This window comes from Leopardus geoffroyi, chromosome B4, assembly GCF_018350155.1.
Source record: "Leopardus geoffroyi isolate Oge1 chromosome B4, O.geoffroyi_Oge1_pat1.0, whole genome shotgun sequence".
In the NCBI taxonomy this organism is placed as follows: domain Eukaryota; kingdom Metazoa; phylum Chordata; class Mammalia; order Carnivora; family Felidae; genus Leopardus; species Leopardus geoffroyi.
In genome coordinates, this window is record NC_059341.1 from 121,979,727 (window position 1) to 121,995,268 (window position 15,542).

Genomic DNA, 15,542 nt, shown 5'->3' on the forward strand with positions numbered 1-15,542 from the left:
GCTTCTGACTAAGGCAAACAAAGGTAAATAAGTTGGGCTTCTATTGATTAGTCTATTTAGCAAGTCCTTTGCTTTTTAGGTTATGCAGTGGTATTTATCTTGGTCTGAAGTTCTAGAACATGGGACTGTTGGTAAATCCAGTTTTCTTATTTCTGACAGCCTATATTTGTAACTGCTTTGATATAGGGGCTATTAAAGAATGGTAGTTATGAGCATGGATTGGTATTGCATCTTTACAACTTAGTAGCTGTGTGACATTGGGCAAGTTACTTCTCACTGCACCTTCTTTTCAAAGGTAAAGACTAAATGAGATGAACAAGCACATAGCCCAGAGCCAGCCTAGAGGCAGTAGTGAATATTCTTGTTCTTTATTTTTTATCATTGTTATTATAAGGTCTTTGGTTATTGAACAGAACAAAGGACTTAGTAGAGGCTGAAAAGCATCAGAACTTCTCCATATTCACAGTGGCTGAACTTGGTGGAAATAAACCAAATAACCCATTTTAATTCCTGTTTGGAAGCTTAGTCTCAACTTCAGTAAGACAACCGCATGCATGCATTTAAGAAGTTCACTGTGTCTACAGTGCTTGACAGTGCTTGACAGTCACTGAAATGCATGCTGGTATCACAAAAAATGGACTTGTGGCTTCTCATTATTCATAGCTAGATAGTTCTATACAAATGTCAGTGTTCCTTTGAAACATTATTATGGATGATAATAGTAATGACTTCCAATTTACTGAGCACTGACTGTTTGACAGCTAAGAGCTTTTCATGCATTATCTCATCTAGTCCTCATGGCTATTCTGTGAGATTGTTACTAATATCACCCCTATCTTATAGATGAGGAAACCAAGATTTAGAGAGATTCAATGTTTCCTAATAAGAATTTGAATGCTCAGTTGTAGAACTCTAGTATCTGAGCTTATAGCTTGCCTTGTAGCTCTATGGCCTTTATGTTTCATAACTACCACACAGCCTTAGTCATTCATTCAACCTACATTTGTTGAGGGCCTACTCTGTGCTAAGCACTGTTCTAAGTACCGAGTGATAGCATGCAGATAAAAGTTCCTGCCCTTCTAAAGCTCACCTTCTATTATGTTAAGTTACTTATGTCCTTGTCCCTCCTAGAATGAGTGTCCCTGTGCAATCATGACTATGTCATATTCTTTTTGAGTTTTAGGGACATAACAAATTTATTGAAGGCTAAGAATAATTTCTGGGCTTATGAAATAATTATTTTTACAAAAGTATTGGAAGCTAGGGCATGGCCTACTCTGTTCATCAGGCTATCTTTTCCTTTTAGCACTGGCTTTTAACCCTACCAGACTCCTCAAATTGGAGATGTTATTTGTAATTATTTTAAGAAGGATTTAAAGGTTTGTTAGTAGTAATTAAGCTACTTTTTGATATCTTGGTTTCCTTGACTTCTTTAAATGTTCTATAGGTATGTGGAGCAGCATAAATAACCCTCTTTCTTTAGAAACACACCAAAAATGCATCAGGCAAATCTAGTACAAGAGGTTTAATTATTTCATAGAATAAGTAAAAGCATTCTGGTATAATTGAAAAATAAGTGATGTAGTAGGGAAGTCCAACTGTGAGGGGGAAAATGATATCTTTTTCCTGTGATATCAAGAATATTAAACCCTTTTCTAAGAATGTATTATAATTTTAGAGAAGATGCTATAAAGTATTTGTATTGAATGTCACTTTTGAGCCATGCGAAGCTAAAAATAATTTTAAATGTCCTTGGGTGGAGGCTAACATGTTTCATTCTTCACCTAGGAAATAATCAGTAAATACTATGAAGTGTGTGGTATTTTAAAAAAAAGTAATTGCCTTATTTTTTACATTGGAAATACAGTTAAACCTTTTTGGTCCCATAAGGATCAAATGGCTGGTAATGTTTCTCATTTTTTTTTTTAAGTAATTTTTCCAAGAGGGAGGATCACTGGCAAACCAGCTGGCTGTTCATTTTAGATTTTGATGTTGCCTCTCCTTGGGACCCTAATGCTGGGCTCTCTGATAACCAGTGCAAACTCCATGAATATCTTTCATTTCTCTAGAAGGAGGTGTGGATTTGCAAGGCTACCAGCTGGATATGCAAATACTACCTGACGGCCCAAAGAGTGATGTGGACTTTTCAGAGATTCTTAATGCAATACAAGAAAGTAAGTTTCACTCAAATTTTAATTTGACCATGAAAGGAGAAACTATTCTAATACTTGGGAGGGATAATAAAACTAGAAACTTAGATGCCATGCTTTAAAAAATGTCTTAAAAGAGATACTGTGTAAGATAATTTTGAGACCAGAAAAGATGGCTACTGAACTGCAGGTTTAATTTGTGAAACTGAGTCACATAGTATTGGGGTGTTTGAAGAAGCCTGATGGAAAACTGGAGTGGAATTATAAATTCTATATATTTAGTATTCTGTGATATTTAACCAATATCTAGGAATTGTAATTTTTAGATTCCTTGATTAATCATAATCAAATAAAACTCTTTGAGAAACCAGAATATTATTCCTTTGCTCAAATGTAAGAGTAGTAAGAAGTAAATGTTGATGCAATAAACTGAAATCAGGAATTTATTCTCCAAAACGGGTATCTTGAATCTCTAATGATGGGCTGTGACCCAGGAATGACCCCTCTCTTGTAAGCATTTTGATTAATCAAGGTTTACTCTTCTTACATTACTTTGTGTTTGGTAGTTGTCAGTACGAATTTGATCATAAACCATACATTTACTCAAGTTGTAGATTCAGCATTGAGGATGGATGATGTAGTATCACATACTAAATCATTAACATTTGTGTCTCATTATTGGAGCTCTAATTCGAGATAATGATACTCCTCTTTTAAGATCCAATAGTATTGTACAGTTTCGCGTTTGAAGGGGTTAGATCTGAAGAGCACTGCAGAAAGAACCACTATAATTTTTTTGCTACTTTTGGTTTTGTGACACTGCATTTCTATACTAAATTTTTAGTGAGCAGCTTTAAGCATTTTCATAGCAGTTATCCTCTTTTGTTATTATACTGCCCTCCTGACCTTCTGAGATAATTAATACTTTCCTTTCATAGGTAGGACAGCTGAGGGTGGCAGAGGTTACCTGTTGAGGTAATATGATCAAGATTGGAGACCAGAGGAGGATAGAGGGTCTCCTACCCTTCATTTAATTCCTTTCTGAATGTGCTCAGTATGGGGTTTAAACACATCAAGGGGAAGGATCCTGAAATTGAAGATAAGGCTGGTACTAAGAGAAATATTTTTAATGAAGAATACAAGAGGACCAGTTATTTGTTCTGGTTGGGCAGTCCCTTCATATTAGCTTAATGAATAAAAGAGAAAATTTTCCCCAAGAGATTAAAAATCCAATTAATAGACATTGGAGAGAAAATAATTTTTTCATGGGAAGTTATAAAATTCTGTAATTACTTCATCTGATTTGAAAGATGATAGATTATATAGTGCTGAGAGGATTTTAAAAAATTTTTAATAAATGATAAAAGTTGGCTTCTATGCAAGTGCAGGAGATGAACTTAAAAGTTTTTAGGGCTGCGTGAACTTACATAAATTTAAATGTTTATGAGATTATATTTATAGTAATTTTTGTTAGTATATTTTACTACAGACATTTATATATGATAACGCTGTGAACAAGTAGAAGAGTGGAGGCTTATGAGTAGTTAATATTTAAATGTAAAACTAAGAAAAGGGAAATATTTTACTTTAAAATGAAAATAAACTTTTTATAGGTTTAAGAATTTTCTAATACTTTGTAACTAATCTGTTTTCTTGTTAAAAAATAAGTTTGATGCTGGGACGCCTGGGTGGCTCAGTCTGTTAAGCTTTCGACTTCAGCTCAGGTCATGATCTCGTGTTTTGTGGGCCCTGTATCAGGCTCTCTGCTGTCACTATAGAGCCTGCTTCGCATCCTCTGGCCCCCTCTCTCTCTGCCCCTTCCCCTGCTGGTTCCTCTCTCTCTCTCTCTCAAAATAAATAAATAAACTTAAAAAAATAATAATTTTTATGCTAAGTAGGTTTGAGAAGCTGTCCATGTGGCCTGAGTCATTACTGGTAGGAGGGATTTGGACCTTTTATCTCCCTTCAGTTTCTCCCTGCATTTCAAATGTGATTCAGATATTTAACAAGTTAATTGAAATTTCTAAGTATAAAAATACATAGTTTGGTTCTTCAAGGGACTGTACTATAGATTATTGTTTATAGGAAGCTTTAAGAGACCAACTTACAAAAATGTGAAAATATATAGGATTTGGACATCAGGAAAATTCTTTCTCTCCTACAAGTATTTTTCTTGAGATGATAGAAAGATTTCATTATTTTCTTGGAATTTCTTGGACATACATATATGACCTTTAAGAACAAGCTAGAAAAGAGAGAGAAAGAGTATTTGAAACATGTTTTGAGTGTCAAAGGTAGGCTGACTGTTATAGTAAGTGCTCTTCCATTCTATCTCTTCCTATTCTTAAAACAACCCTATAAGTAATAGATGCTATTTTTTCCATTTTAAAGGTGAAAAAAACGGAGTATACCTCCCTAAGGCTAAATGGTTAATATTTGATAGTCAATGTTTAAACATATGTTGGCCCTTGTTCTGATAAATAAACGATTAACTAAAAATAATTAGGAAAAATGAACTCCAGATTAAAAAAAATTATTCTTATTTTGGGGCAGCTAGGTGGCTCAGTTGGTTGAGCCTCTGACTTCAGCTCCCGTCATGATCTTGCAGCTGTGGGTTTGAGCCCCATGTTAGGCTCTGTGCTGACAGCTCAGAGCCTGGAGCCTGCTTGGGTTTCTCTGTCTCTCTCCCTCTCTTTCTGCCCCTCCCTCACTTGTGCTCTCTCTCTCTCTCTCTCAAAAATGAACATTAAAATTAAAAAAAATTATTCTTACTTTGTTATGTCTTGATGCAAGAATTCTTCTCCATGCTTCTACATTATAAAATACATTTACATTTTTTTTTCCTATAGTACTTACGCCCTAACAATAGTTACATCTGTCCAACAATAGTTTCATCTGTCCAAAAGATGTCTTAGAATGGCTGGCCACCTATAAGTTTCTCAGCTTCCCCATATCAGATATACAGCTTCTAAGGAAGAAAAGAGTCATTTTATCCGTTCATCCATCTATCCATCTCACTTGTCATGTGCCACACACTATGTTCCTCATAATCTTAAAGCACTGGTGAACATTTTGGTGCACAGTTAAGTTCAAGAAAAATTAAAACAGTCACAGATCACATTTGTTTTATTTTTCAAAATGAAAACTTGATTGCTTTCTAGGAAGAAAGCATTTATATGTGGCAGTATGGCATAAGGGTGTATGTGTGTGTTTTCCTTCATTATTTTCCCCTCTTTCTTTATTCTAACCTTTTGTTCCCTATCCCCATCCCCATCCTTTGTTTCAGCAGAGTTCTGTGTTCCTGAAGTTCCTGGCTTTTGTTTTCTGAAAGCCTGGGCTTCTGAGTGACTAAAGCTTGGTAAAGAGAGACAGACAGAAACACACATAGATACCCAGAGACAGAGAAAAGGAATTTCCTGTCCAGCTCACTTAGATTGTCCTGCAGTGGTAGCATGGCTTCCCTTCGGTGTGTAGAAAGGGAGGAAATGACTGGGTTGTGTGCTGGGAGCCTGCACCTGAGCCACCAGAACTGCCAGTCTTGGCTGAGATTCTCTAGCCTGAGGAAGAAGCAGATCTTCTAGCATTCAGAGAACTTTGAGGGTTCTGGGAAGGTGGCAGTCTTCTCTTCCTATTTCTTTGTTGTATCTCTAGTAGCTTGAGCAGAAAATAGAGTATAGTAGCCACTCAACAAATTTTGTTACTGAATGAGTGAATGAATGAATTCTATTCTAGACTTGCAAAGGGGGTGGTTCATGAGTAGCAGTGTGGCTTGGAGAACTGAGCGGTCTCTTTAAACATTCTGTTGTTTACAAAACCTCTGTAACCTTTTACAGTCCTACATGTGTGAAGTAGAGGAATGTCAGAAATGGCTGAACTGAAATTGTCTACCAGGCCAGTGGGGTGGGGACTTAGAGACAGATTTCACTTGATGTAATGATGACAAGATCATGGGGGCAATTCTTAGTCTTGAATTTGTCTAGTAAGATTCATAACCCCTAGTAGTCAAAGGATTTTAGTGCCTACTATAGTATATATAATAATAGCAACTAAAACAAAACTATTCTGATTTTTTTGTCCCCAAACTTTTAAAATCTGGACTTTTTTGAGAAGGATCACTTAGAAAAATAATATATTTCATTCTGCAATTCGATTGAGAATCACATCTTAAAGATCTGCGGTCCATGAAGCATATGTGTGTGTATTTGTGAATGAGAATTTATTACATTAGAAAGCCATTAAAAAATATACCATTCAAAGGTTATACTGACCCTTTTAATTCTTGTTTTAAATTATCATCAATGCCCATCCTTTTCTAGAGATCATTCCTTCCCCCCACTTTTTGTTGCCCACTTCTCCTGCTTTGTCCTCGGTTCTTGTTTTCTTGATTCCCAGCATATACAGATAACAGACTGTGAGGACTCTAGAGTGGCATTCACACCATGGCACATTATTGTGTCGTAGTCCATTAGATTCTTGTGAGGGAAAGAGAACAAAAAGCAAAATGTTTGAAATGAGAACTTGGAGGTTGGAAGGCTCTTTGTTATCCTATAGTCTGACCCTCTGTGCTTGCACGTGTGCCCACATAATCACAGTGCTGTTCCTGCACTGGTGGTCCTCTGTGCTTCTGTGCCTGCAGAGACTGAGTCATTTCTCAGTGACATCCAGTGAGTCATTCTGAATGCAATTTTTTGAGCCCTGATTTCCAATTTTATTTTTAATCTGTATGGTCATGCTGTTTCAAAGGGGAAGATGGGGAAGAGGGAGGTGCTGACATATATTGCACATGTAATCTTGCCTGGCAACTCTCGCTTGGCTTTTTACCTATATTATTGTATTCAGTCTTAAATTCTTTTTGCCTTAATTTCCACATCTGATAAAGGGGAATAGTTACAGTAAATCTGCATAAAGCCCTTAATGTAGTGCCTGGCACATGGCAAGTGTTGGCTGCTACCTTGTCCTCACTCCTCTCAATAATCCTGTATGGTAATTTGTATTATCCTCACTGAAAAGAGAAATATATTAAAGCTTAAATAAGTTAAATAATCTAATGGCTAGTAGGTGTGAAGACTAGCATTTGAATCCAGGCTTGTCTGAATCCAAAGCTCATGCTGTTTCCAAAGAAAGGGAAATTATGGTCAGGAGACTCAGGATCTTTAATGTAGAACATCATTGACCTCCTTTCAAGTTGCTAAAAGGTAACCAAGGCTATTGAGCAAAGCTAGAATTAGGTACTCAGTTCTTCTCTAAGTATCACTCTCAGATTTTAAGAGGTGCTGTTATTATCTGCCTTGTTGTAGAAGTAACCACGGTGTCTGTCCGTTTCTTTAGAATGAAGTAGTGGCAAGAGAAGCTCTTCATAAGAAACATGCTGTCCCAGGAACAAGTTAATGATCTTGGCCCCATTGCAGAGTGCCCTGTGGGTACCCCATGCTATTGTCTATGCCCCGTTTTATATAAACCGCATCATTACTGAGCCAGAAAATGCCAATGACATTTTTTTAATGACTACACATTTTTAAAAATTTTTATGACTTCTTTTTTCAGAGACCTATTTTTAATCTTAAAGTATTTCAAGTAAACTTTCCATGGCAGAAAAAAGTAGCTACTCCCAGATCTGCAACAGTTAGAACCCCAGCTTTCTTATCCCAGGTTTTCTTTGGGGAGATGTTAGCACAGCCATTTAATTGTTGCTGTAACACACTAGTAGAGATTTATAAACTTTTTAAAGCAGTAGAAGCTGTTGTTTCTTCCTCACATGTATTTTCACGTATAATCTCAATATATAAAACAGGTAACTGAGTTGTTGGGAGTAGCTGGGGGTAGAGGGTATAGGGCTTTGCCCACTCAGGTTCCTCGTTGTCCCTTCCATGAAACTCCCCAAAAGGGTCCTGGGGTTCCAGGGAACACACTTTGAAAACCGCTGACCTTTGGCAAGAAGTAAAGCCAGCTAAGGGAAGGTTCATGTCCTTTCCAATTGCTTTATTTATTTTGAGTTTTCCAAATTTGCCTTTTTTTCCCTTCTCATTGTACACCAAGCCGTCTCTGCCTCAGAAACACCATAAGGTTTCATTTGAAGCATAATGAACAGAGAGTCCTAGGTTTGTTGGTATCATACAAATGTTAAGTAGTGTTTAGTTTTTAAAATCCCACCTTCAGGTACTCAAAGTTTTACTGAGTCTCTTGTGTTTCTCTGAATTTTTAAAAACATTTAATTTGATCTATTTGTTAAATTTTAAAAAGTGTCAGACCTGTCAGGTGACAGATGTAAAGTCTAGCTCTATTCAGATAAATATTAGAACTAGGACAAGATAGTTGGTTGGTGGTTAAAAGACCTCCTGTGTACTTGAAAGCCAAACACGATTTAAGAACAGTAGGATTCTTTCCACAGAAACAGGAAGCCAGCTAGAAACATCGTGGATTTGGGGGTCAGAACTGGGTTAGATTTCATCTCTGTCACTTACTGTGTGGCCATACTTTGTGTCTCTGAGCCTGGCTTCTTTCTCAGAATGTCCCTCTCTTAAAGTATTTTGAGGATGAAAAGGGAAAACAGACCTGAAAATCCTTAATACACAGTCGGCACTCAATACATTGTAATGCCCTTGCGTATGTCTCCCTTCCCACTTCCTTCATATTTAATTTCTGGGTCTGAGAGAGAAACAGATACTTCCAAGCAATCACACTAAGAGAACTAGAATAAGAAAAAAAAAATTGATAGAACCTTACAAGTAGTTTTTACTTATCTAGAAATGGGCATTGAGCGCCTCCTATTTCTAGTCCTTACATCAGTTGTGGAGATGCCATGGGCCTTTCCCTGGAAGAGACCCTCGGGCTAGATGTGAAGGTGAACTTCTTATAAAACAGCCAGCTATGTTCAAATTAAGATTTTTTTTAATGTTTATTAATTTTTGAGAGATAAAGAGACAGATGCGGGCGGGGGAGGGGCAGAGAGAGAGAGGGAGACACAGAATCTGAAGCAGGCTCCAGGCTCTGAGCTGTCAGCACAGAGCCTGTTGTGGGGCTGGAACTCGGAAACTGTGAGATCATGACCTGATCCGAATTCGATGCTTAACTAACTGAGCCACCCAGGCGCCCCTCAATTAAGATTTAAACAATTTTTTTTTTTTTGCATTCTAAATAATTCCCAAAGGTGTCCTTTTTTCGTGTTTTCTGATGAGGATTTGAGGCCAATACACAGTATCTTCAGAATTCTGAATATCAGATGTAATCATTGGAACTTGGGACAAAAATAGTAACATGAGCTGGTGCTCTGGAGGACAAATATAGATACCTGGATTACACTACACAGTCCTCTCATGTTGTCTTCAGTGACCTATAATTTCACTTTATTTTCTCTGCATCAGAAAATACTGAGATTAAAGTACTACTGTACTTTCATAGCAGTGTGGGGTTTTCCTGCTGCATTTGAGGAATAGAGTTAAAACAGCGGTGAGTGGAGCTATTTGATTTTTTGGTATTTATTTCTTACTCTCTAAAAGACACACTGTTTGATTTCCCTTGCTTTTATAACACTGATTTCATTTATTCCACTCATCTCTTGTTCATGTTTGTACCTCTCGCACCTAACTTAATGTTGCTTCGGTGAGCAAATGGTAGAAGGTAATTAACTTGTTTGCTTCTTTATTCGAGCCCTTGAAATATATCTGTGGTCTCTTTTCCCTAGAGAATGAATAATGGCTCATAACCTAAATGATTTTCATTGAAAAAATATTTAAATAATTGCAAATATTTAATGAGTAGATTCAGTACTATACAGGTAAATTTGCCTTTCCATCATATAAAGAATGTCAGGATCTACCTGCCTCCTAGCCCTCTGACTTCTCTGCTCTGCCTCTATTCTGGAATGGCATAGCAAGTCAGCCTACAGAAATCTCTTTCCTATGCTGTTTGATGATTTACTCAAGATTCTGATTTTTGATCTCCCAGGCAATTTAAGGTTCTTGACTTTTGTGTAGCTGATGTACATGACTCTTTGCTGTACGTGGTTTTTTTTAGGCTGAATGCCTGCTTTTTGCAGAGGTCATTTGGGTCTCTCGTGCTTTTCAAATGTATGGTATCTACCTATACTGACTCAGCTTTCCAGTTCTATTCACACAGCCCTTCCTGAGTTTATGCAGTGTAGGTCTGTTACGTGGGTTGAATAGAATTTTTTGCATTCTCATCTTATTATTCTTAATTGACTTCTCAAAACATTTGGCTCTTTTTTATTTAAAGGGTCTAGTAGCAGAATTCTAATAAGTAGATAATTATCAAACTTATTTTGAGGAAAAAAAAGTATAAGGAAAGTGAGGAGATCCTTTAAAAGTAACCTTGTTTGGATGTACAGTATCATTGTGATATCCATGCCATGGATAAAGCTGCCACCTTGGCTAGATGGTGAGCTCTGTGAGGACAGGGGCCATGGCTGGTACATCCAATGCTTGAACCCCAGTTCCTAGCCCAGCACAGTGTCCAGGCAAGGTAGGCATCCACTAAGTACCTGTTGAATAGATAGATTTTTAAAATTGATTAACTTTGGAAGTTGGGGATTTTTTCCTTAAAGAAATTATATAAATTTGCTTCAAAGGATATTGTACTTTGTTTCTAAATCTTAGCATGTAAAGCTGCTCTATCAGTAACAATGGTGAGATATTGATGAAGGGCACGTGTTTCTTCTGTCTGTGTAGTTGTCTACATGTTCTACAGTCTTCTTATTGACCGTGTGTTCAGCTCAGCATTTTTTGACGGATCAGCATTTTTAATCTCTGCTAAGGCTCTTGAGAGACTGGCATGTGATAGTGGTGCCTTAATATAAGTTAATTCTCTAAAAATCAGATAGTACAGCATACTTATTTCTCTTGAGCATTCAGGTAACATCAGCTCCATAACAACTTCCAAATAGTAATACTGTTGGGCAGCAATATGAAAAACAAAGGACTTCTCTTCCCTTTCCCAAGTTATCTGGTCCCTTTAGAATCAAATAGTGGGTCCTTTAATATAAAGCAAAATTTTTCAACCTCAACACTGTTGACATTTTGGGCTAGACAACTTTTTATGGGGCTCTTCTGCACATTGTAGGATGTTTAGCAGCATCCCTGGCCTCTACCCCACTAGATGCTAGCACCACCCTCTCTCCTTAGCCAGGATGATGAAAAATGTCTCCAGACATCTCCTGGGTGACAGCATGGTTCCATTTGGGAACCCCAAAAGATAGAGGGCTTTATTGAACTGATTGTGCCAACACCAGAAGGTGATACTGACAGAAGATGATCTGGTAATTTTTTATCTTTGGCAAAAGCAGAGGGGCAATTCTCATGGATGGATGAATGGATATTCAAGAGTTTGTCCCCATCGTGAGTCAGTAAGTCACCTAGACATGACTCTTAGTGTCCTCTTTAGCTTCCCCCTTTATTTCACACTTCACCCCAATCTACCCCTCATAACAACCAGTTCAACTTGCAAATGTTTCTTTTGACATCTTGTGTTGATAAGGTTTAAGTGGTAACTTAAGGCCCCAGTGTCCAAAATCGATAAACCAACATTTCTTGCAGATCCGCCATGCGTCAGCCACCCTGACTAACATGTATATGATCTCCTTGAATCCTCTCAGCCATCCTGAAAAAGAAGTTTTCCATACCTGCCTCATCAGTGAGGAAATGAGAGCACAAGTTCATGCAGATGAGTGGTAGAGCCTAGAATAGTAAGCAGGCGGCACCAGGGTGGCTCATTCGGTTAAGTGTGCAACTTCAGCTCAGGTCATGATCTTGTGGTTGTGGGTTCAAGCCCCACATCAGGCTCTGTGCTGACAGCTCAGAGCCTGGGAGTCTTCTTTGGATTCTGTGTCTCCCTCTCTCTCTGCCCCTCTCCCATCACACTCTTTATCTCTCTCTCTCAAAATAAATAAACATTAAAAAATATTTTTTAAATAATAGTAAGTAAATCTTATACTTTGTTAAAATAATTTTATCCTGTTGTTCAAATATAATCAATATCTACTTGAAATGTAATCACTATGTACTTGAAAATTTAATCAGTCTCTACTTGAAACTATGGAGTGCCTGGCTTGTGAATAAGAATTGTGTTAGGAAAAATGAACATGCAAGGTCCTAGAACCATAGGATTTTGAGAAAAGGGGGCTCCCAGACATCCTTAGACTATGTCCCCCTTGAGGTCATCATTGTATCATTAAACATACATGTTGAGGGCTGTGCCAGGACCTCTGTACACCAGTCGAGACAGACAAGTTCCCTATTCTTAAGTAACTTATATTCTCATAGGGTAAACATTCAGTATACAGGTAAACAAATGAATAAGCAATATAATTACATTGTGATAAGTGCTGTGAAGAAATGAGCAGTGAGAGGAGGTGAAGAATAATTGGACGAGAAGGAGTCTCTTTATGTAGGGTTGTCAGGGAAGTTGCCTTTCCCCTTGATGTCTTCCACAACACTAGACATACCATGTTCCTTCAAAACTGTTCCTTTCCTTGAGTTCATGGCACAACATAGGTGTCCCTAAATCCTGGTGGTATAACAAGACCATGAGGTTTTTTTCTTTGGAGCTGCAGAGTCTAAAAACCTATAGTAAGTGTATTGGTTTACTTTTGTTGCTGTCACAAATTACCACAAATGTAGTGACTTAAAGCAACACAAAATTATTATCTTACAGTTCTGGAGGTCAGAAGACATAAAGGTGTCAGCAAAACTGTGTTCCTTCTTCGGGTTCTAGGAGAGAATCTGCTTTCTTGCCTTTCTTTACTTTCTGGGGCACCTGCATTCCTTGACTCCTGGCTCTACCCCCATTTTCAAAGCCAGCATCATAGCATCTTCCAATCCATCTCTCTGATTCTGACCCTTGTGCCTGCCTTGTAATTTGTTTGGGCCCTCCCATATAATCCAAAATAATCTCCCACATTAAGATCCTTGAATTAAACACATCTACAGCATCCCTTTTGCCATAGAAGGTAAGATACTCACATGTTTCAGGTATCAGATTACCTTTGGGGACCATGATTCAACCTATCACAGTAAACAATAAATGTTAATTTTATTGTCATACCCATTTTATTTTACAGGAAAAAAAACTGAGTAGTTAAATGAATTGCCTAAAGTCACAAATTTGGATATAGCTATGGAACCTGGTCACACTCTCTAGGTAGATGATATCTGTTCTCTCTACATCCAAACTATGTTCTGTTCTTTATAGCGTTCAATGCATTTTACATTTCTTTGACTATTTGTTTTGTTCACTCACCTTTATTCATCAAGGTATGGCTATCACACAACTCTGTGCACAACCCTAAAATATGGCTATCACACAACTCTGTGCACACAGTGTGCACATCCCTAAAAATATTTTGAATGAAAGGATGAATACTCTTGTACGTGCTATGTAAATAGTACCATATCACCTACAAATTATTCTGCGCAACAGCTTGTGGCAGGTTAAAAACCCTTGGCAATTTTTAAAGCATCAAAGGAAAAAGTGAGCTTCAATATTGGGCTCTCATTTGAGTTGCTAAGGAAGGGTCCTGGACCTGGCACCATGTTTCTTCAGCCACTAGTGCTGAACTGTCATTTCTGGTATGTTACAAGGCACCATGCATTTGAATGTGATATTCTTTATTTGGAACTCTGATATATAGTGCTTCATGTATTGGCATCAGCAATCTTTTGGGAAAGCCCCTGAATGGGTAACTTCATGATTTCAGTTCATGATTAGAGAAATAAGAAAGGCAGAAAACCTATCTGTATGTTTTCTTACTGTATTAGGTTTTCTTTATTAGACCTTAGGAAGTAACGAAGGAATAAAATTACAGATCTTACTGCATCTTGCAATTGGCACATGTATGGGTTCACTTAGCAAGTTGTATGACACTTTGATGAAAAATAAAATAAAATTTTAAAAGGTTATCTCCAACACAGAGAATGAGTTCTTAGAAGTCTTAAGTGAAAGTAGTTTATGCTGGGGCGCCTGGGTGGCGCAGTCGGTTAAGCGTCCGACTTCAGCCAGGTCACGATCTCGCGGTCCGTGAGTTCGAGCCCCGCGTCGGGCTCTGGGCTGATGGCTCAGAGCCTGGAGCCTGTTTCCGATTCTGTGTCTCCCTCTCTCTCTGCCCCTCCCCCGTTCATGCTCTGTCTCTCTCTGTCCCAAAAATAAAAATAAACGTTGAAAAAAAAAAAAAAAAAAAGAAAGTAGTTTATGCTAAACAACTATATGAAGGAAAACTAAACAAACATAATGCCTTCTCTTATCATGGAAGGTAAGTTATATTTATATTATGGAAGTACTTTACTTTGCTTCACATTGTCCTTAATCTTGCCTGATCAAGACACTGTTTGATAAAACATGTTTTACATCTGACCTCCTTTTCTCTTAGGAAATAATACACCTGTCATTCAAGGTGTTCTTGAAACAATGAAAAAAATATGAAGCCAAAGGGAGACACATTCTATTTCGGTATTTATTTTAAGATCCAAAATTCTTAACCCCACTTGTAATGTTTTTATTTTGGTTTTAGTGGCCAAGGATGTCAATATTCTTTTTGATGAATTAGAAGCTGTCAACAGTCCTTGCAAAGATGATGATTCTCTGCTTCACCCTGGAAACCTGACCAGTACTTCAGATGATGCTAGCAGATTGGAAGCAGGGGGAGAGGTAAGTGTGTAATTTTTTAAAAATACTGGTTTTCATCCAGGTGGGAACTGGGAATATGCCTCCAATGGATTGTCTAAAGTCATTGTCTCATTAAACTGTAGGTTTCCAGAAAACAAGGGGCAGGTCTTATATTCTTTTATTTCCCCCACAAGTCTAGCACATTTCAGGAATCCTGAATCTACCTATGCTTAAAACATTTTTCAGTGAGTCATATATTTTCCTTCTTATACCCAGAGACATTTCATTTATATAAAGGGAGATTCGGGGCGCCTGGGTGGCGCAGTCGGTTAAGTGTCCGACTTCAGCCAGGTCACGATCTCGCAGTCCGTGAGTTCGAGCCCCGCGTCAGGCTCTGGGCTGATGGCTCAGAGCCTGGAGCCTGTTTCTGATTCTGTGTCTCCCTCTCTCTCTGCCCCTCCCCCGTTCATGCTCTGTCTCTCTCTGTCCCAAAAATAAATAAAAACGTTGAAAAAAAATTATATAAAGGGAGATTCTTGAAACTACCTGTCATTTTGTGATAATCTTCATTCTGAGTGTCCCTAGTAGATAGAAAGCCTTACAAGAAAGGACTTCCTTGTATACATCCCCCAGTGCATAGAACAGTGACACAGAATAGACCAGCTCTCAGTAGATTGTGTTGTCCAAAGCCTCCTTGAGTTGCCACTTGCCTATGTAATCTGGAAACTCATTGCAGTTGTTAATAGATCCATCTGTTCATATGTCATTTTGGAACAAAAG

General features: G+C 37.9%; 1 protein-coding gene across 4 annotated transcripts in view; it reads left to right on the plus strand.

Annotated features, from left to right (window-relative positions):
- The window catches only part of ANO4 (anoctamin 4), a 417,061-nt gene that overhangs the window by 201,625 nt on the left and 199,894 nt on the right, over positions 1 to 15,542 (plus strand). For 3 of the 4 annotated variants that reach the window (XM_045462469.1, XM_045462468.1, XM_045462471.1), the window contains 2 exons: positions 2,070 to 2,174; positions 14,668 to 14,804. In XM_045462469.1, coding sequence (XP_045318425.1) covers positions 2,070 to 2,174; positions 14,668 to 14,804 — 242 coding nt within the window. The remainder of the gene's footprint in view (positions 1 to 2,069; positions 2,175 to 14,667; positions 14,805 to 15,542) is intronic. The other variant, XM_045462470.1, reaches the window with a different exon arrangement.